Source organism: Chaetodon auriga, chromosome 8, assembly GCF_051107435.1.
Source record: "Chaetodon auriga isolate fChaAug3 chromosome 8, fChaAug3.hap1, whole genome shotgun sequence".
NCBI lineage: Eukaryota > Metazoa > Chordata > Actinopteri > Chaetodontiformes > Chaetodontidae > Chaetodon > Chaetodon auriga.
Window position 1 is genome coordinate 7,127,886 of NC_135081.1, and position 23,663 is coordinate 7,151,548.

General features: G+C 42.3%; 1 protein-coding gene across 2 annotated transcripts in view; it reads right to left on the bottom strand.

Moving 5' to 3' along the window:
• Nucleotides 1-23,663, bottom strand: part of LOC143324223 (proprotein convertase subtilisin/kexin type 4-like) — a 165,259-nt gene that overhangs the window by 102,857 nt on the left and 38,739 nt on the right. For both annotated transcript variants that reach the window (XM_076736541.1, XM_076736542.1), the window contains exon 6: nucleotides 20,348-20,453. In XM_076736541.1, coding sequence (XP_076592656.1) covers nucleotides 20,348-20,453 — 106 coding nt within the window. The remainder of the gene's footprint in view (nucleotides 1-20,347; nucleotides 20,454-23,663) is intronic.

A 23,663-nucleotide genomic window follows, 5' to 3' on the forward strand; every position in this document is an offset into this window, starting at 1 on the left:
TGCAAACAAATATTTAGTTTAAAATACAGAAATGCGTCTACTTTGCTATTTTTAGTATCTCATTTAAAAAAAAGTCAAAACTTTGCTATTAATTATGTTGAATATAGTTCATGAAAGCTGCAGGAGATGCATTTATTATTCAGCAGGAAAATAATCAGTAATCACTAGCACCAGATTACTTAATTCATCATTTCAAGGCCTGTATTACATTCCTATAATATTCATGTCAGGACAAAGAACATGACTGGAGCGGTTTATTTTAGTGGATTGTTGGATTTCTGGAGTGTGCAAACTTAAATTTCACTGACCTATAAGGTTTAGAAAATTGCATTGTTCTGCAATTTTCTGAACATTGTAAAAAAAAAAACCAAAAAAAAAACCAAACAGACACACCGAGCACTGATAGGGAGGGAGGGAGCGGCGAGGAGTACTGAGTTGGCTGCAATCTGCAACCTCACTGCTAGATGCCACTAAAACCTACACACTGGACCTTTCCCTGAACAGGATGACTACAGTGGCATACAATCTAAATCAGGCTTTCACTCTCCACTGACACTGAGAAAATCTGAAATCATAGCAATGAAGCAGATATTTCGCAAAATCTATCCCCGCAGCACAAAATGTTGTTTGTGCAGAAGCTGCTAATTTTGAACGTGGTAATGGCTTTCAGTGTTAAAATGTTATAGTGCATGTCGCACCTTTAAATGGCTGCATATGTTCTCCGTCTGTGTGCATAAACAGTCAGGTTCAATATGTGCCAGCACATCAGAGAAAGAAAAGGAGAAACAGTAGCAGACATAATGACCCAGTGAGCCAGTGAGAGCAGCAGCAGCAGCGTGGGTAGGGCTTCAGCACCAGGCACAGGGTACAGCACCCTGCATGAATATCAAAAAGCTCCCTCCCTTTGACCTTGAGATTAATATTTAAAAGCTGGCTTCAGTCTATACACACACATATACAGACATGTGCAGGTGCACATACACACACAGTTCAGCGTGTGCCCCGCGGCCAGTGGTGCACTGAAGTTATCCTCATTAACTGGCTGCTCTGTTCTGATTCCTGTACCTACATATAAATACTGTGTAAAGAAAAAGCTGATTATATCTGCTGTATAGGCCATATAGATGTGAATGAATGACATATAGGTATACGGCTGATGTATTAGAAGAGTGAATTACCTGTCTGAAGTGCGTACTTTCACTTTCATACCCTGCATCAATGAATTAAAACAAAGAAACAGACGACTGACTGTTCTAAAAGAACCTGTGATGCCTTAGAAAATAGTTGGCGATAATATAAATAGACACAGTGGTAAACATGCGAAACACTCGGTCTGTTAACCTGCTCAACCTTTAGTTTTAGCTTCATTATTTGAGTGTGTTTCTTAAACAATCAACAATATATTTGGACTGGGTTTCACAGATGCATGAATCATAAAAGGAACGAGTAAGCACAAATAAATGTAAAAAAAAAAAAAAAAAAAAGCAAGAAAATGCAACTTTCCCCCACAGAGTTTAGTCATTTTTATCCTTCCTTTATTTAATTTTGCCCTGCTGTCCTTTTGTTTGTTTCTTCCGTTTGGTCTCTCTGGAAGAGAAATGCATACTTTGTGTCATCTGCTCTGAAAAATATGTGTTACTTCGCAGTGTTTCTCATCCTAGTGGTTTCAAATGGAGACAAACTATAAAAGCTGTGACATCTGCAACTCTTCTTCGATCTCTGCCTTGGTAAAAATGTGTTTATTAAAAAGTGAGATATAGTTACCTTAAAATGTTTTAGTTGAGTCACTTAAAAATGATTTCAGGATGAGCTTAATTTCAACCCAAATTACAGTGCAGCCCTGAAATCATATTTACATTGCCTTTCTTAAAAATTGTGCATATCTCATTATGTAAAAGAAGCAGGAGAAAGTTATCTATGGAAATGTAAAACAGGCAATGTAGAAATTAGCAAACAACTCCCATCAAGCTGTCTGTATTTGTTGTGTTTGCACTGTGAGATTGTCTGCGAGACACTGCAGCTTAAAGTGGATTCATTTAAATCAAATCAGCGCCGTTGTTTGTGTGTGTCAGTGTTTGTTGTTTGTGTTTGACGGGATAAAATGTGAGCCTGTTTGGGTTTTGGACTAAAGGAAATAGAATTTGGATTGTTTCTGTGTCACAGATTTTCCGTGCCTTTTAAGCTTCATCTTTTCAAAATGTAACTTGCACTCGATGGAGTATCTGTACGTGAGGCGTACAGGCAGCAGTTCTGCTTTTACATTTGAATGTGAAGGAAAGGAACAGGAAATGCGAAATGACCAGTGTTTTAGGTGCTAAACACCAGCTGCTGCGATGTCTCTGAACAGTGATTCCAGTCCTGTAATGTGTCTCTCATCTTACTCTCATGGAGCACCTGACTTTCTTTCGGTCAGTGGTTCCTCCTTCAGAAGTCGAAAAAAGTCCACACCCCCCTCCCCACAATCAGATTTTATCACTCATGAACAATGAATGGAAGAAACAAATAAAAAGGATCCAAGCTGGAGTTTAGTGAAATAAAGGTCAGCACAATGGCATCAGCAAACTATTCCTTCGACTTAGTTTCACTCCTCATTTTCCCATTGCAGTGGCCCCATGGCCCCCAAGGGGGCCACACCCCTACTTTGAGTATCACTGCTCTGGTTAATGCTCTTTTCTTTGTCTGTTCAGCCATTGTGTCTGTCACTGCTCATGTTAAACACGCAGCTATTCATCCATTTATTCCAAATAAGCTATGGTTGCTTTTATGCATCAATGACAGATTGTTTAGAATAGTAAACATAAAAGATATCATGAAATGCGAATGCATTATGGGTAACTGGGTTCCATTTCTAAAATATCAGTGGTCAACGCTGTCATAGTGTTTTCTTTGATATTTGACGTCACATGATCGACCGTTACCTCTCTAACATTCACTTCCTCAGCCATTCAGATGGGCACGGGTGTAAGACACAGCACACACATAATAACCAGAAATCCCCAGCCATGCACAAACACACATGCACTGGCCGCGCCTGCAGCTCTTCCTTCCACCCAGTGTACTCTAACCCACTTCTGTCCACCGCTGCGAAGGATGCAAACAAACACACGAGCAAACAAAGTGATGAGCGGACGTGACGTCTGAAGCTCAGTTTTTGTTTCATCTTCCTTTTCTTGTCTGTTCCTCTGTGCTTAGCGCAGTGTGTGAGGCCCCGGTGCTGCACGCTCCTTTATGGAGAGACGATGGGGAGGCAACCTCACTGCCAGAGCAGCTTTATTTTGCCAAGTGTGTGATCAAAGCTTGTGTGTGTGTGTGTGTGTGTGTGTGTGTGTGTGCATGCACCTCAGTGTACGTTTGCCTTGAGAGTTTGTGTGTGTACTGTAGGTGTGTGTGAGACAGATAAAGACAGCAGCAGCTGTTGGGTTAACTGGTTTTAAGTTGATATATTTGATGTAAAAATGATGATTTGGGGAAGGGGTCAATGCTACCATACAATTATTTTATGAGTAATGCAGTTTCTATAAAATATACAAATACAACTATAAAGTATTTCCATGTTAAAAACAATGCAGGACCAACTGCACTGAGCATAAAACTCAAAACATTAACAACGACTGTCTCCAAACAACAACTCCCCTGCAAGCAAAACATTTTCTGCTCACGGCCACCAGACAATCTGACAATCTGTTGTTAAAGGAGGTGATGAGTAGAACTTTGGACAACTAGTGGAGCCTCGTTCAACAACCAGAACAATAAACACAAGCATCCAAAAACATTCATAGTCTCATGTCTTTACTGACAGGTGCTGATGGTGATGTGTAACAATGGAAGGAGGTGAGGAAAACGGACAGTGACAGCAGGAGCAGGAGCCGAAAGTCCAAAAAAAAAAAAAAAGGAAAAGAGGGGCCACCCCTTGTGACAACTGCTTTAATTATCCAATGTTTTAGAGGTCTGTGTGAGGACAAAGTGGCTTTACCCTCATAGCTACTATAGACAGTGATGCACTGTTAGCAGGAGCTGTAACAGTCAACATAGTGGTGTTTAGCAACATACACGGCTTTAGCATGTTGTACGTCAGCAGAGGCTTTCTCGATATCAGCAGTCATCTGTAACAGGGCCTTTACGCACATTTTGACACGTCACAGTAGGAAACGCACAGGTGTAATAATGAAATGAATGATGTAAGGTTGTAAGGAGCAGCCACAACCCTCACAAAGACAATTCTTCACAGATAAGACTTTTAATAGAAGTTTTCATAGGTGTTACTTTAGTACATTTGACTCTTACTTGCCTAATCTCAATTGTAATATATTACTGATGCATGTCATGTTGCGTTTGCAGTTTATTTTAGTGATAGTTATCAAATGTTCTGCCCAGTGTCTTCATCACAACTCTTTCATAACCAATTTAAGTGATCCCCATAGAAATGAGCATGCTACGTTAACAAAAATAATAATAGAAAATCAGTCGGTTTAAATTCCTGAATACTGCATTCAACTTCAAAAATCCATTATTTGTCAGGGTCTAAATGAAATAACGGTAAAAGTAAAAAAGAAAAAAGAAAAAAAAGTGTTTGTATTTGTATCCATATGCAGTACCAGTTGTATTCTGATGATACACACTGCTTTTGTACCATGTATTAAAGCAGTCTTGTGTGCATCAAAGGTACAAAGGAAAAGCAGGTAGGAGGGACAGTATTGACATGTCACACAGCCAACATGATACTACAAAGCTTCTGTCTATGATTTCATCCCTCCCTCTATCTGCTTACTCCCTTTTTGCTTTATCTTTCCTTCCGGTGTTGCATTCTCATTCTCTCCTGCACCCCCTCCCACTATCTGTCCTCCTTCTTCTTATCCTCCTCCTTCTCATCTTCTATGTCTCTCTCTCAGACATGTAATATCTCTTAGTATCTCCTACTTACTTCCTGTACCTTTCTGTTCCTTCCGCTTTAACAACATCTCCACTCCCTCTTTCCATTTTGATATCCTCCACTCTCTACATCTCCTCGCAGCATCTATGAACATATCCCTCGTCTCCACTCCCTATATTTATCTCTTCCTTATCTGGATCTCCCTCTCCTTCTCTCCATGCATGCCTATCTGTCTGTATCTGCTCTCTCTCCCAGTCTCAGTGGGCTCAGCTCTCAGAAGGGAGGGTGCGAAGGGAGGGATGAACCTGAAATGGTAAATTGTTTATTTCTGACAGCTCGGCGGCTGCATTGAGCACCACCCCGTTCTCACTAAAACCAGATGAAGGTAGTGAAGTCAAAGAAAGAAAAAAAACAAACAAACAAAAAAAAAAAACAACAAAAACAAGTCATATTCATCATGGTAATTGTGTGGGTGCTCTGGGTACGCGGGCGGCTGGGCGCCAATGAGGGATGGCGCTGCTCACGGGCCTCCCTAACATCCATGAATCACAGCCAGAGCCGCTCGCCGGCCCTCAGCCGCCATAAAACAAAAGATGGAGATGAAAAATGCAGCAATTAAGTGATTTGATTTCTGCTCTACCCTCCTGTCCTCCTTTCTACCAGCCCCCCTGTTGGCCACACACACACACACAAAAACATATAGAACCAGAATACACTGGCATACATAGACACTGATGTAAACACAAACAAATAAAAACACACAAACATACGTACACAAAACTGGCATTCACATGCACTTCATTTCAGTCTGTCATACATACACATGAGGGAGTGAGGCTTCTTATACAGTTAGTTTTCTCTGTTCAGCTCCAGGCTTTAGGATGCTGAGACCCCTGCTGCACTGAAATAATAAACACTGATGTGACAAATGGGTTGGTATGAGGAATCTTTACTAGTGCAACACAGATAATCATCTCTGACTGCGCTGCTATAGCCGTGCAGACTGATTACAGCAGCCCTGCATTAGCAGTGACTAACCCTGAACTCTTATATGTAGCTGAATAAGGCTGATGGTGATACAGTAAACTGTCTCTTTATTAGTCTAAAGTCTGCTACAAAAGCACCACAACACACTGAGCTACAGTTTCAGGAAAAGGGCTAATTTAACCAAAACAAACAGCTTTGGCATTGTTAGCTTGCTAATTAGCAAGCAGGCCAGTTTTCAACCAGTTTTGTGCAAATACAAGTCACATTAGCTTAGAGCCAGAAAGCAATTTATAAAGCAGTCTATGAAGACGCCAGACTTGTGAGAGACAAAAAGCAATGGATAGTTTGACAGACAGTCTGGTGCAGTATGACGCAAGCACAGCCTTGCTCCCTGTCTGTATTTAATGACCTGGTATCAAACAACGCATTGCAATGCCACCGGTGTGTGTTGCACTTCCCGAATATGAGTTAAGCTACAAAACACACGATCTAATGATTCCCAACTTCTCTAACGCGACTGTTCTCACAGGTGATTAGTAAACTGATTTTGTAAAACTGGTGGGCTGCCCCTTTAACACTTGCTTGTGTATGTATCAGGTCAGTGAATGATGATTAATGTCATCATCTACTCATCCGACATTGTCCAAACAAAGCTATTCAAATGCAGCGGTGGCTCAGGAGGCAGAGCGGTCGTCCACTTATCAGAAGGACGGTGGCCTTGGCAATCTACATGTCGAAGTGTCCTTGGGCGAGATACTGCCCCCCAACCCCCCCCCCCCTCCCCCCCCATGTGAGTGTGTGTGAATGGTTAAAAGCTTGTAATGAGCAGGTGGCCTAGAAATCGCGTGTGAATGAATGCGTGTGAAAGGGTGAATGCAGACTTGTGTTGTAAAAGCACTTTGAGTGGTCGTCGGATTAGAGAAGCGCTATATAAACACAGTCCATTTACCACGTTACATTTTCAGTCCAAACAGTGCATGTCTATTAGACTATGGAGACTCTTCTCTTTATGCATTTAAAACACTGAAGCTGCTCATTACGTCTACTTCAATTAGGACATGCACTGCAAAGATGGCCACCAGGGGACTTTGCTACTGGAGGTCACCTGAAGCTCTTTCTCACGAACACTTTCTCAGTCTAAATTAACATATTTTTGGGATTTGAATTGCAACTTTCTGTTGAGCATTACTACGTGTTCCTTTGTGCCTCTCTGGAGCAAACATATTAGAACAATTTACCTCCTACACGCTGCAGTGTGGAGACTATATTTAAACACTATGAGAAATGTGGATGCTTTAACATTGTTTAGCATGGGGGGGGGGGGGGGACTTAATGGGACTTGGCTAAGCATGTGTAATTAAGAGCAGGGGTAAGTGGTGAGTTGCAGAGTGCACAGTGTATGTGTGTGTGTGTGTGTGTGAGGGATATGGTAGCGGCATCAGGCCATGATGGAGTGCTTTGTGGAGCCAAACACCCATTCAGCAAGCTGTGTGCTCATTAATCCTGCCAAACTCCACTTGTTACATGCACGCACAGGAAATCATGAGGCTAGGTAAACAGGGAACTGCTGCGATCCATCACTGCACGCCAGCAAACACAGGACCACACGGACATGTAAGTGAGCGCGCGCGCACACACACACACACACAGATGCAGTGCACATGAGAAATGATAAGCTCACACCCATACAAACATACAGTAAAAACACAAACGGCTCTGCATGAACCTGACAAATGTGCGGAGATAAACAGATGCAAAGTAAATCGCACATTTAAATTTTGATCTGTTATCTTACAGTAAGTATATACAACACTATTTCTCCCATCAGAAAGTTGCCTTTGCTTTATGCACAAGATGTAAGGAAGAGAGTTTCAGTATCAATCCAGAAATAGTTCTCTTCTGTACATTACAGAGAAATCACATCCAGCGCGGGTGAAGGCCTGCACTTGCTATTAGTAGAAAGAAATACAGCCACAAAGCCTGGAAAGAAATCAATAGAGCTTGACCCCAGTTTGACCTCTCGTTGAATGGAGAAGTTATGGTACCACACTGGCCTTGACGTTAGCTCATTTGATGTGTGTTTTCCCGACAACAGCTCTCTCTTCTCTCCATCTCTCCTTCATCTCTCCTTCCTTTCTTTCCCCTCTTTCCTCTTCCAGCCTCAATTGCTTTGTTTCCGTCTCCTAAATGCTTGTGAATACACACACACACAGACGCGCACATGCCTCCACACACGTACACACACGTCACATGACAAATGCAGTCTAGGGCCAGTTACACAGCTCAGTGGTTAGATGCAGTGTTGGAGCAGATCTGTTATATCTCTACGCCTGCCTGGCTGGAGCATTTACTGAAGCCATCATTGAAACAACATTCCATATATCTTTGACAGAGAGGGAACAATACTATTCACACCAATTTAGCCTGCATGGGGGGGGGGATTTCCAGTTAATGGGCAACTTTTTCTCTCCTCTTGTTTTAACATTCAGTTTTCAAAATGGCCACCCTTCAGGAGAACAGATGAGACATGCTCCCAAGCAGCTACCCACATGCTAATAAACTCCATTATAAGGCATGTAACAAAACCAACAAGAAAACAAGGAAGGGACATCACACACAAGTTTGCTTTCCATGTCACCACACTCCTTCACCACATACATTCACGCTATAAGCTGCTAAATATGAGACTAAATCCATATGCAAATAGACATGACCACAAAACAGCCAATGCAATGCAAACACAAGCAGCACGTGACAGAGTTTACAATTACAGCTTTCACTGTTCTTGCACTCTCTTTTGTCCCTGTCATGGTGCAGCTGCAGGGTTCACCCAGTTGAGCAGCTCATAGTATTTACGCAGAGTAGTCTCGCTACAAAGAGGCAGCATGAGAACACAAGATCTGATGAGGTCAAAGGTCCCAGGTCACCCAGGGGCCAATCAAGGGTTAGTGGTGGTGCAGGTTCAGGTTTGGGCTGGATGTAATAGGTCAGCAGGGTCAGGTCGGGTCAGAATAAAGGTTAGCTGTCCGCTGGGGTTAGTAAAAGGTGAGGAGAAAATTTGGTCCTATTTTCCCAAAAGTAAAACCTACCACCACAGGCGGTTGTGATAAGAGAGAGCAGAGATTTGCAAATATCACTATATACAATGGGCTGATCCTCGTTTTCAGCATCATCATATCAGTTTTGATGTTTGAGTGTTTACTGATGAGTGTACGACCAGTTTCACAGCGCTGACCCGAGGTTATTGCTGCATGGAGTTATCCTCGCAATCACACTGAACTTTTGTTTAATTTTCACTTTGTTTTGTATTATAATAACTATGTGAATCTATGAAAAACTCAGATGTGGGCGGCGATTCAAAGGTCCTGAACCAGAACCCTGTGAAGTGGTAGATAAAGAAAATCCATGTAATGCATTTATTTTGCAATGTTATTTTGCTGGGTTGAGGAACAGGAGCACTGTTGTAGCATTGGGGGTATCTACACACGCACTGCTCCACCTGTTGAGCACTGACCTGCACATGGAGCCTCGATCCGGCATGTCTGATTAATGTAGCCATAATAGTTTTCATTTACAGATGTGGCACTTAAGATTTGCTTCGTTCTTACTCATTCCAAAAAGTCTGGGAAAAAACCTGTGCAGATAACAAGTTGATCCAGTTCTGTACATCAACAATGCCATTTCTGGACGATAACTAATGCCAATGTCTTTAAGCATACATGGTGAAAACTAGCATGCAGGTGCACACAGACTGAGAAGCAGACATATGCCAGAAATTCTGGGTTCCCACCAGTATTTTTCGCTGGAAAATGGGGAATACTGTGACGAAGAGCACAATAACAACCAAAACATACATGAATTATAAACACGATAAGTGAAGATGCTGCAACAGCAGGTTAAACACAAGCAGATTTTTGTTTTTAGTGGGATCAGTTTCTTTTACATAAACAACTCCCTAGATTTTGGTGCACAAATACGTGGAACAAAATAATGGGCAACAGCTCCCTTTGGACCTTTTTCCTCCTCCTATTTTAGCTTCTTATAAAGCAGAAATGACCCACTGAATGCTTCGAACCACTGTATCAATGCCTGACTGACAGAAATGGAGCTCTGCCTCCCTCCTGCCCAGCCTACACAACACAAACAGACTTACAATGAAGCCTGTATGAATGGAGACCTGTCAATCACAGGAAACCCATCCATCACCAGGCAATATACAAATGATCATCTCCTAGAATCATATTCACCAGGCGTGAGCAAGTATACAGCCCCTCCAAACACACACACACACACACCTACACACACGCACTGCGGACAAATGCACGCAGACACAAACACATCAAACACAGGCATAAACAAATATAGACACATTCACATACAAAATGCACATAAACATACACACAGCTCATCCAGTGCTGGTGCCCAGACTGTAGAAGTCATCAGGGACCTGTAAAGCATTACCCTCTGTGTGACTCGAGTCACTCCAGAAATAGCCTCTGTAATGTATTCTTACCACCACCGTCTCTTTTGCACAATAGTGCCCTTAATAACACACTCCATTTCTGTTGGCATAAATAAGGGCTCCATTTCCATCTTATTTCATGCAAATGAGAGCGCCGGCGCCCAAACAGGTAGTGGGAGTAGTGTGTGAGTGGAGTGTGGAAGTGTGTAGTTGCCGAGTGTAGTGCCATGATTAGGGACAAGCGAATTCAAATGAGCGTTGGAGAGACCCCACTACGACTCCCACGCCAGCCTCCCAGTGGCGTGACAGACAACGTCACTTACGGGCCCTGCAGCCTGCGCAGGGTGCCATTACAGGGGCCAACGCAAAAACAATATTTATCCAGGCAAATGGTTCTCTGGAGGGAGATTATTGATGCAGACAGAAGAGTTGCACTACGGTAGGAGGCGCTGGTGCAGCCCACTAACATGGCATTTCTCTGGTTTGCTGATTCCATCGGTTCACTGTGGTTTGGAGAGCAGCGATTGGCTCCTTTTTTGGTAACCATGCTATGAGTACTAGAAACCACAGCAAGATGCATCTGGATTGCGTGTGACTGACGAGGACAGGCTTTCCTGAAAACATGTATGTAAAGGTGCTTTTAATAGCACTGCTGAGCTACGCCTGCTGTGACCAGGCTCTCTGATCCAAGTGTCCATCATCCACGACACTTGGCCACTGTTTGCTCTGTGTTGCCTGCAATTAACTTCGTTTCACAACTCTCGCCTCTTTTCCCCCTCTGTGAATGGCATCTCTGAGCTTTGCCTTGTGTGTGTATGTGTTGTCTGTCCTCTTCCCAGGTATCCTTGGCACAGAGGGTGCTTTGTAGTCAAGGTCATTCCAGCGACTGGCAGCACATTGCTCGATGTCTTCTCTCTGATCTTTCATCTTCACTCCACTTTTACACTTCAGTATTGAGGCAGGAATTTCTTTTGAGCATTTATTGTGAACTAAATGTAGATACAAAGATGAACAGGCGCTCTTACTTCTATACTATATGAGAGTGTGGCGCTAAATGAGGGGAAAACAAGACATCAAAGTTATGATACTTAGGCTTTACTATCTCTATAATTAACATAAACTTCACAAGTAGGACTGACAACAGTTTCAGGAAATACACAGTGCTCAATTTAAGACTAAAGACTAAGGAATGCTGCTCAATAGGCTACACGTACGAGACAGATTACCACTCGATATAGTACAAATACACTGGTATGCTACATAAATAGTTGGTAACCTAACAACATCACAGAATAAATCTTATCTTCACAATACACAAATTAGTATTTACTTGTGGTCATGGACACACACAAACTGAGAAAGTCAACTGAAACGTCTCAGTCTTAATTAGGCTGACAGCTGTTCTCTGAAGCCAGCTCAGGCCGTGTGCAAAGGGGCGTTGCCTAGCGGCGGGTGAAGCCTCATTGTCTGAACATCTTCACGTTCCTTGAGCCTATTGCACAACCTCTAATATTTACTTAAAAAAGAACTCAGCCGATTCAGCACAGTACTCCTACAACACTGTCCAACTCATGACGGACAGGTGTTTGAAAATGATCAAAACTGATGCATCAGAACCAGAGACATTGTCTTTTTTATTTCAAGTATTCATTACCCACAATGCAACACGGGTTGTCTACCAACAGCTTGATTGGAGATTTAGGGTGTGTTATCTTAATGTAACCTAGCCACAAACAGAGATGAGGAGCAGACTACAGAGGTCTCACTACTTCCAAAACCTCTAAACTTTTTTCATTGTCAAACTTCTCCTCAACCCAAACCGATGTGAGCCCATGGCAGACAACAACAACATTAAGGAAGTGGAAGAAAGGCTCAGTAGTCTTTTCCTTTCCAGGAACACCAAGCAAAGCATTTCCACTGCAAACCCTTCGCTGCCTGAGATTCTCTTTATCACAGTGAATCAAAGAGTGTAAACACAGCAATTTCAGGGGGGTGGTCTCCTATTTTGTAATAAGACAACGTGAAAAACAAGTAACCTAGATGTAATTTTCTTCAGTAAGTATTTGAGTAGCACACGTCACTCCATATCACAAAGCAAATGAAAGTGGCTGCACAGTACACCATAGTTTACTCATCACTACATCACTTGGCTGTCCACTATACCACAGACACACTGTGCATGATCAAAGACATTGCAACAGAGATCATGTTTTTTTCACGAAAGCATCTACGATGCCAGCAGCAACGCCAGTGGCTGCAAGTTATTACGAGTGAAAGTGATGATATGTGATATTTTCCCTCAAACGCAGAATATTATGCGTCCAGTTACAATCACCCTCCAATATTTTCTGCCCTTTGCAGCAACACAAACTCATTTTCAGGATGCAAAAACTTATATTTCTATGTGACGGATATGTGGTCTGACAAAATCAAACCGAAATTATGTTTTATTTTTAAAGAAGTACAAAAAACAGCTGAAAATGCCAGCGCCAACAACTGCTTACTGGGGCAGCCTATGTTGAAGATTGACTGCTTGTTACCTCATACTGAGGTGCAGGAGGAGTGTGTGGACAAACATACATGTTCTGCTGATGTGAAATTTTGTAATACTTGAATTTCTCATTTTGTCTCCATCTTCGGTGCTTTTACTCTTCCCAGCTATAAGCTGTCAGTCAAGCCGTGTGGGCGGATTTCTGACAGCTTTCTCCTTGGGCTTTATTCTGGTGATGAAGTTTGAGTTTCTTCCGAGTTTCTTTTTCTACCCGTGTCTTCTGCTGTTCCAAACACGTCAGAAGTGTAGGCAGACATGTAGGCATCACTGTCTGTGCAAAAGACGTACCCAGCATCAGGTGTTAAGAGAAACGTGAGAAAAGCTTCACTCAGTAAAATGCAATTTAGCAAAATCCACATGCATTTAATTTGAGATCATTACTTTAAGTCAGCGGAACCAAAGCTGATCATGATTGCGTAACACATTTGGGAAACGCAGGCCGAGAGGAGCGGTTGGTGAAGTCGGGGTGGAGAGGAGAAAAGGTTTACAAGAGGTGGATGGTGGTCAGATAAAAGAGCTCCACACTCGCTTCAAGGAAAGGTTAATGTCTCTCTCTCTCGCTTTCTCCATCTCTCCCTCCCTCGCTTTCCCAGCTGAGGTCTGTGTGACTTACAGCAGGTCCACACTGCATTAGATTAAATCATAAATTACCCACCCACCCCCATATCTGCATCCCCCCCTCCCTTCCTATCTCACTCTTCCCTCTCCCGTCCTCTCCCTATCTCAATCTCGCTCTCCCTTTATTCTCCTATATTCCATTCCCCATGTATTTCTCCTGCTCCCCCACTATTATTTCTCCCCAGCTCTAATCATTATTCTCTTTCTTCACCCCCCTCGTTTCTCTCGCTCTCTCTGTACTCTACAATATGAATGCCTTTCTGTTAAGAGGACTGCTAAAGTGGGTTTGGACAGCAGGCCATGTGGGTGAATGCTTGCTGGTGTGAAGTGTTGTTTGGTCTTACAGTGTGTCTTTGAGTGGGGGTGTTGCAGTGTGGTATAGCCCTCCATGCTAATATGTTACTGCCCGTGATGTCCTCGTTTTCTCAGTTTGCTATAAAAACACCTGGGGTGGAAAGATGCAGGTTAAAGATGCATCCTGTCGGTTATACGGGTGTATGTGGTGCACAGTACATAATTCATTTTTAGCTCTTTAGTTGGTTTTAAGTCTTTCCAAAACTAAAAACACTACAGAAAAAGTGTAAAGAAAGCTTTAAAATGGGCGTTTATCGGCTCTAATATAAATGTTAACATGTCCTGATACAGTAGTAACAAAGCAGTACTGCCCACTGTGTGGAGGCTGGTCCTGGATGCTAACAGAGTTTAGGATACGTTAGTAGTCCTGTCCTGCTCTTTATTAGAGTCACAGAAGGTTAAACTCCACCAACTGTAGCCAAGGCGTGTAAGCTAAGCAGCTAAACAGCATTATGTTAGAACGTAAACACAGACTGGACAGTCTGGACTAACTAGCTCTACACCGCAATACAAGTAATTTTAGACCCGGTACTTTAGCGCAGTTTTCATGTGTGCATATTTAATAACATCTTTCCAATATTCTCATTTTAAAAAGTGTCAACTGGAAACATTAAAAAGTCAGCCAGGCAACTGATCAGTTGTCTTTTTTTTTTCCCGCCAGCAAATTTGATAGATGTTGGCTAGAAATGTTGAACATACTTTTGCCTGCCTCGGGCTGAAATCAAGAAGCCATTGTTTAAAATATTAATAAGAATTCTGAGAGGTAAATCTAAGCCTGTTATCATCCGAAAGTGCATGTGAGGGAGAATATCAACCAGTTTGGAGCAGAAATCATCTAAACTGTTTCAAGAAGTCTCTTGAAATGAGTCTCCTGAAACAAGAATGAAGAAGTGATCCTGTTGCAATGAGTTACAAAAAAAAAAGAGGGAAAGCTGAGATGGGGAATTACTTGAAAGAAGTTGATTTGAACTGGAAACAGTGACACACACTGAAACAGTGTTACTGCACTGGCTTTTTTTTTCTTCTTTGCAGTGTATGGACGCATTGGAGAGGTATGTGTGTGTGTGTGTGTGTGTGTGTGTGTGTGTGTGTGTGTGTGTGTGTGTGTGTATGTACAGTACGGGGATACTGAGAATACTGACATGGACAGGCTGACACTTCCATGAGGATACTCGTAAACATAGTAGGGGGTTCTGGGTAATTGTAGCTTGCAGAGGCTCCCAGAGGACCCTTGTGCACAGTTCCAAACTCTACACATTGTGTATATTTTTAGTCCTGTGCATCAAGCGCTGTGTGGTTCAGCAGGGAAAGATATCCAGAGACACTGGGAAGTTTTCTTTTGCTTATTTTCCTATTTATTTTTATTTACTAGTCTTATATTCTTGCGTTCCCATTCTCAAGTTTCTTCTGCATTTTTGTGTGTATTCTGGTTTTGGTAAATGCGGCCCTGCCCCCTAGTGCACGCATTAATGCTACGTCCAAGTGCGATGCCAGCCGCCTATATAAACGTCTGCACGAGTCGTCTGTTATTGTTTATAGACTTACATCTGCAGAGAAATGTTCCAGGCTTAACGGAGCATTGGTGGTAATAAGTAAGAGCCCAGGCAAAAAAAAAAAAGAAAAAACTATAGTCCTTCCATTCAACCCCCACACACCTTGCTCCTCCGCTCCGCTGGAGAAAAAAGGGGAATAAAATAGAGTGACCCTGCCACTAGCAGCTCTCTTTTCCCCCCACTGCTCTCTTCTTCTTCCCCCTTGCCGTGTGAAATCAAATTTCCATGTGGCTCCCGTATCTGTTGCACAGCGAGGTGATTTATCAGGGATGCAAAGAGCATGCAGAAACAATCTTTATTACATCCATTTCCTGCTTGTCAGCCGGGATCATGTTGGCTGTTCATTAAAGGCGCGGCGCAGGTGAGGAGAATGCATCCCGATGCCTTGATAGATTGTCTGCTCCCCTGTGGTGACAGCAGCTGGATGGATTGAACAGCGGGGGGCGAGGAGGGAGGAAAAAAAGCGCTGACTCCGTCACTGCCCCTGTCAGACACACTTTTACATAGCCGGCCAGTGTCATTTCTACCACACAGCCCCTCACACGTATGCACACACAGACTTCTGACACTCATTGGACTTAAGCCAGAAGCCTGACTTAATGCACGGGTGCATTCACATCGTGAGCATACAAACAATAGTGTATCTAAACACCGATGTAAAAATACAGACGCACTGATGATGAGCTTTACCTTATTACACAGTTCCAAACCTTAGCTGAAAACACCTACACAATAACTAACCACGAGGATAAAATACATGACACTAACCGTGACAGACTTTTTGACAAAGTCTGTAAAATAATTGTCTTAATTTTAATAATCAAACATTACATTCAAACAAGTAAATCTGTGTTGCTTGGCGACCACTTTGTTTAGCTACTTGTCAAGGACGCTGTTGCTCAGTGCTGAAAGATAATCACGATAATCACACTCTTATTATTTTGTGCAAAGGAGCATCTCAACAGCAGCCGGCTGTGTGTTCAGTGGATTGTGTGTAACACTTTTTCAAATGTGCAGTGATTAGGGGAATTATGGCCTGTTTTGTTTACACTGCACAGGGAAAATACAGTGTGCTCAAACACGAAGTAATATGATCGAAGTCAGCATGAGCCAACACTGGAATGTGGCTAAGTTAACACATGCAAATCAGTAGCAGAAAAATCACACAGCACCGGCTTTTTAGAAAGGATGTGGAATGTTTTCAATACTGTCATAAAGGATAATGTTCAGCAAAGCCCTCAGATGACAGCAGGTGCAGACCGTGTAGCGTATCATGACACTTTATAAAGTGCTGAGCAAAAAAAAAGCAATTAAAAATGCACAGTACAGCTCTAAAAATACAAATTTCATTATCTTAATAGACTTTTAGAATTGCAAAGTTTGTGTTGGACAGTGACACCCTCAGTACATCTGTGACACGCAGCGTGAGTAGACAGTGGCGTAAATGATTTTCATGCTGTATGGACACACCTCATTAAGTCAATCAACTGAGGCTGGAGAGTATCAACAATAGCTCTACCTCTTAGAGCAGCTACGTAAGCCTTCCGAATCAGCCATAAAACATTTTATCACACCTCCCACGTGCATCAACAGATAAATACATACAGCATGACAACATAAATACAGCTCTGCATCTATATTGGGCTCAAATTATTCCCTCAGTGGACTGCTTTTCAAGGTACAGCTATGAAATCACGCCATATTCATCTTACCGTGATTCCTAAGACATAAAAAAAGGAAATGGTCCGTTGTGTACATGCAGCATTGGCTAATGTTTACCTGCATATATCCCACACACTGTTGCAAAGCTCTGCAAAGAACAGTGAAAGACGGACCGTTTCCATGCTCTTTGCCATCAGTGTGACATAAAACAGTCCTGTAGTAGAGGAATCTCTACTCACTGAGCTCATTGAATTATCTTTGACCCTGCTCAGTCTTTATTGTGTATGTTCCCTCTCTTTTCTTTCTCTCACCCTCCCTCCCTCTCTCCGTCTTTTCCTCTAATTTGTGTCCTGTGACTTTCTGTGTACCAATGATACGTAATGACAATGGCGCAAGCACTGATCGATACTGGAGTGCTTTTGGGACGCCCAGCCAGGCGGTGTTGATAGCAGGGTGACAGGGACACTGTGGGGCTGTCGTGGGACAAAGTGGATAGAGGGTGGACGCCTATCTTTTACCTACTCACTGCTCGCAATCAGTGGACGACGACTAATGATTACTGTCTGTGTTGTATCTTTGTGAAAGGGTCCTTTAACAAAGCATGCAAAGAGCAAGTTCTAAATATGTGCATAAGAACCGAAAAACAAGAAGGTCTGCATTCATCAATCGTGTGTATGCACACTTTTATGTAATAAACAATGATAAACATCACCTGTTACTTATCAATCTGTTTATGTGCTGAATGTACCGGCTCAGCTATGCACAGGAACACCCCCCAAACGCCATACATGGTCAACCACATCTCTCTGAAGGCCCTTGAAGCTGCAGATACAGCAAAAAAACATCACAGGCAGTCAGGAGAAGATACTGCAGCACCAGGAGAAGGCATGCAGGAGAACTTCCCAACATCATGTTGCTGCTCTTTTTCTCGATTGATCATTTGGTCTAGAAACCATTAGAAAACCATAAAAGTCCTTCATAATATCTTTGAGCCCGAGGTGAGGCCATCAGATGATTTGACCAACAGTCCAAAGAGATTCATTTTACTGGATGCAGGACCAAGAGATGCAGCAACCTGGGTCTATAATCTCTTTGACACTTTTCCTTGAAAAATTACTTTAAAAAATGAATCAGTTGCAGACAAATTTTATGTTGATTGACTAATCTATCAATTGACAAGCCACTGCAGCTCTGCATCATTTGTTTTTATACAATTAATGTGGTTAGACTGTGAATGATGTCATGTACAATTAGATTGGCACAAGACTATTTCATTTGGTGCTTCCATAACCGGCTTCAGCGCGGTGAGAGGTAAAAAAGATTCACTTTACGTGAAATGTCAAATAAACAAAATAGAAACTGGTCACTTTTCACTTGTTGCACTCAAAACAGTTTGAGCGTCTATCGGAGCAAAAATGTACAAAACTGTGCATACCAACACTGGAAAATGAGGCCCCTGATTTTATTGTGCTGGGTTTTTTTTTTTTTCTTGCTTTGTTTTTGCTTTTCTTTCTTTCTGTACTTGTGATGTCCATGAAGTACAGTTATGAAAGAAATGTAAATTATATCTAATGGTGTAACTGTGAGAGAATAGTCTGAAAGCGGAGTCAGAACCCTAAAAACACAGCGATATAAATTGAAGGTGTCACAGTGAATGTGATTCAACGCTTGGACAGGATTGGCCTCGGATGCCAATTACATTACCTCTAAAACAGAGGGATTGGATTGAAGGATGGAGATAGAGGGTGGAGGAGGAGGGGGAGGTGGGGGCACTCACTCAAAGAAAAATAATTTATTTCATTGTGATATTAAAATCAATAGGCATCGACTGAAAGGTGGCTAAAGGTGAGCGTGTACATGATCCGTCAGCTGTGAGAGGCAGACTGTCCGAGAGGGAAGGAGGCAGGGAAGGGAGAGATGGGGGGGGGGGGGGGGGGAGAAGGGTGGTCAGAGGAAGTCACCCCCTAGTTAACAAAGAGGGAACCGGAAAAAAAAGAAGAGGAAAAGATGAAGAACATGAGAGAAAGAGAAAGAAAGAGACGGAGAGAGGAAGAGAAAGAGTGAGGGAGCTCTGCCCGCTGGAATCAATACAGAGAGGTGGAGCAGAGTACAATAGCCTCAGAGGAGAGGAGATTCAGTGGTGCAAGTCTAATACTCTCTGTCTCATACACACACACATACATGCACACACAAATATATTAACACATACACACACACACACTCTCGCCCCCTCTCTGAATTCCTTTTGCTCTTGCTTTCTCCTGACATTTCCCTCTATATCCTTCCTCTATTTAATTTCTTTCTCTTTCTCTCTGGCCTGCGTGCACACACACACACACACACACACACACACACACACACACACACACATACACATACACACACAGAATAGCAGTTTGTATGCAAAGGGACGCAGAGCGAAGAGGAGGCCTTCTGTCCAAAGCAGTCCACCGTAATAGCAGCATCTTTCATCAAAAACAGACAGCGGAGCAACAGTCAACACTGGAGCAGATAGACACGCATGGACGCAAGTGGACAAAAAACACACACATTTCTTTGAATGATGACACTTTTGTAGGACATTTTCTCCGAATCCACTTACACACACACACACACTGCAGAGTCAGAGTCACTTGGATGCAAAAAGAGTGTCACATGAACACTGTAACACACACATACAAAGCAGCATACTCCAACACTACTCCAGCTCTATCAGCACTTGAGACTAGTGAGGCTTCAATTAGTTCTTGATGAATGAGCCCATAAGATGCCGCTCTCTCATTTCCCTTGTTGCCAGATATCCCAGCAATCAGAGAGAAATGAATTCTCATTGTGGCGTGACTGAGACGAAGATGACGGTGGTGGTGGCGGTGGTGGTGGTGGCGGGGGCGCCATAAATCATTCATCCTCTCCACCGAGGGCCAGAGTTCAGCTTCATCACACCAAACTTAGTAAATCTTACTAAGCCAATCTCAAATCTTTTTCGATGTCGCAAACTCTTGCCCAGAAGAAAATTGCATTATACAACTTTCTGATTAAAATACATATATTTTCCAAATATTTCTGATGTCTGCTCCCGGTCTTATTGTGCAATGCAGAAAACGGTAAAATGAAACTATTAGAAATATTGCAAAATATGCCACAACGTTCTTTTTTTGGATGCCAGAAAATCCACATTTGTATAACAGATCTACAGCATTTAATAGGCATTACGTGCCTGTGTACCTATTTTGAGGATCCAATGGATGTGAAGTGTGTGTGAGCCTGTGTGTTGCAGTGGTTAGACTCACCGTCATCGATGATGCTGACCACCACTCCATCACCGGTGATGTTCTTGCTCCAAACCGGCATCACGTTCAGGTCAAGCCCACTGGAGTTGTACTTGCCCTGTGCGAACTAAACATGCACAAACACACAAAAACACAAATCATGATTATCGTTACTTGAAAAGGACGATGACAGGTTTACTGCTAAACATAAACCCAAGTACATCATTCACTACAGTGAGTCTATGACCTCTGGGTGCAAAGCCGGCAGTTACACAAACACAGCTGCATTTTTGTGAGACAACATTCAGTCTTTTTGAACTTGTAGGTGTCGGTGTAACTGGTTTGGTGAAGTGGAAGTTGTGTTTATGCAGATCAGGTGGCGCGGTGCAATTTTGGTAGTCCTTTTGGCAATAAATTGTACTTGTGCTTCTGCCTGTTCACCCCATCATGGATTCATTTGCATCATCATCCTCTTCTCCACATTATCTCTTCATACTGTGTGTGCCACGCATTTCTAGCATCTCCTCTGTTTTATCTGCCGTTCCTCACCTATCCCCTGAATGCTACTGCACGTTCCTATTCATCCTCTTCTCTACATTACACGGTTACATAATGTTGTGTAATCCCAAATAACTGATCATCTTCTGGCACCTACGGTCTGTTTAAACTGGCAAACGCCCAGATGATCTGAGTAAAATATTCAGCCCAAAACACTGTCATATCATTTCAAATAATCTTGCTAATTTTGTACATTTTCTCCCTCATAACACCAGTAAGCATGTACAAGTAGGCGATATGTTGGTTTCAAAATGGCCGTCATGTCATGTCCACAGCCAACAATAGCCATCTATGGAGATAAATACACTAAATGGCCTTTTTTTTTGGAGAACGCTTTGACATACCATCACAAAAAAATATAGAAAATATTTATTTTCTGTGTAATTGTTAGAAATTTGTATTGAGCTCATAGTAGGTAACGATTCATGCTGTGGTCCAATTGTGTTTTCCAGCTAATAGGGCCAAAATATAGTCATGCAGGCATCTACTTGCACCAAATGACTCAGGTGGAAATAAACTTTAACTTTCATTACAGAATGCCAGCAGCACTTACAGTGATTCTGACTGCTGGTGATAAAACTTCAGTGTTACATTTCAAAAGAGACCAAAAACATGCATGTAGAACAACTTTCAGTTTACTTTAGGTATGCTTGAAACTTGAGTTTGCAACAGCCATTAGATTACATAACATTAAGCTGTGCTGTGTTATCTTACACTGCTTTGTGTGCTACCCTCTGCATAAATACAACGTTAGCTGTGCCAATGGTAAAAAGAAATATCGTAAGATTTATTGAATATAAGATCTGTTGTATAAATGGTTCATCTTTATGTACAGGGTATGAACATCTCTCTGTTCCAAATGATTGAATGTGTTTACACTTTAGCCATGCTGATGACAACACTTGTTTCCTCAAGTACACTTTTGCCTGTAAAGGTGGCAATGCTAATAATTTGGGAAAAGCACCTGTTAAACTACTGTAACATCATACATTTACAGTCTCAAGACTGCTGTGCTCTCAGCCATCTACTGTATCTACTACAGTTGACTATCCTTTGTGTTTATTGAAAGGAACCTTGCACAGTGTCATAGCCACAGAGAAAGAATTAAGTAGAGTATTAACATTGCTATCTGTTTCATTTGAGTTTTTAGTCAATCAAAAACAGCCCATAAGAGCACTGTTCACTGACCAAAAAGCATAATAAGAAGAGGCAGTATCCATTTCTGGTGCTAGTATTAATAAAACCCTACTGATACCCATCTCCAGGCAGGACCTCATTGTGTCTTATTGCTCATGCTGTTTCCTTGTGGTCTACATACAGTCCTGTACATGAATGTACTTTCTGCAGAATCAGCACTATGAGTGGATGAATGGCAATATTAACCATAAAATGTTGGGTTGTGTGTTTATAATGTGTGCACATCCCTGTGTGTGACTGCATGTAGACACTGTATGTATGAGACAGAGAGCCCATAAGGAGCCCAGAGAGTGCATGACAAGGTCACAGAGGCAGAGCTTTCATCCTTGCACCTTAAACCACAAATCCACCCACACATAGACACACACTCACAGCGGTAGAAGAGCCATCACTGCAACTCCTGTGAGCCTGAGTGGTCCCACAAACTGCATACATTCAAACACTAACCCCTTCATACAAATACAAATACAACACCACACAAACACTTGACCATACAATTTGACATGGTGCATACACACCCACACATGCTCAACTATACAGGTAAAAATAAAATTGCTTCACACATGAACACACACGACAATACACACACACACACACACACACACACACACACACACCAAAACGGTAGTGAACAAACTGTCTTACCAAAAATGTCAGCAGCTGCCCAAAACTCCCCTGCCCACACCCACACCCACCCACATATAGACAGACACACACCTACACTCTCTCTCTCTCTCTCTCTCACACACACACACACACACACACACACACACACACACACACACACAGACACACATAGACACACAACCAACTTGATATTCAAAGTAAGTGTTTCAAGAGGCTTCAACTCTGTTGTTGTTAACATAATGAAGCGAGAGGGAAAGAGAGAGCACAATGGGGAAAAAACTGGCTCAGCAGGGGGTAGAGTGTATGTGTGTGTGTGTGTGTGTGTGTGTGTGTGTGTGTGTGTGTGTGTGTGTGTCTACCTGTGTTTCTATCCAACAGTGGACCTCGGAGTTCTTGTATATTCAGTAGACAGACGAGCCAACAGGGGACATCTCGGAGGTCCACTGTTGGTCATTCTCTGAATCATGCTAAAATCATGTTTAAAAGCCTTTATTTTTATTTTGGTGTTGAAGTAAAGTGCTGGTCTCCTGTTTGGTGGGAGTATTTTTAATGAAGACTTTTTTTTAAACTGCTACTGGGATTTTTTTTTAGCAAGTAATGCTTGAGTGTGTTGTGTGGGTGTATCTGCATGACCTGAGATCAGCAGAGTGAACAAGAACTTTGAGCAGTGGAGGAAAAAAAACAAAACAAAGTAGCAAGAAGGAGAACCATATTTAAAATATACTGACAATAAAGTGTATTTAACACTTCAAATTGTGGGAAATGGGATTTTTTGAGTACAGAGGAGTAAGAGAGTATTCTGTTCTCATATTCTCAACCACGAGTATGAATCTGTTCCTGTGTCAGCTCCTTTCAACTCCATATTCAGTAAAAATTCACATGTAAAAAGACACACCAGGCAGTCACCTGCTTCATGTTGGAAAAACGGAAGCAGCGAGACACATATTGGACAGTG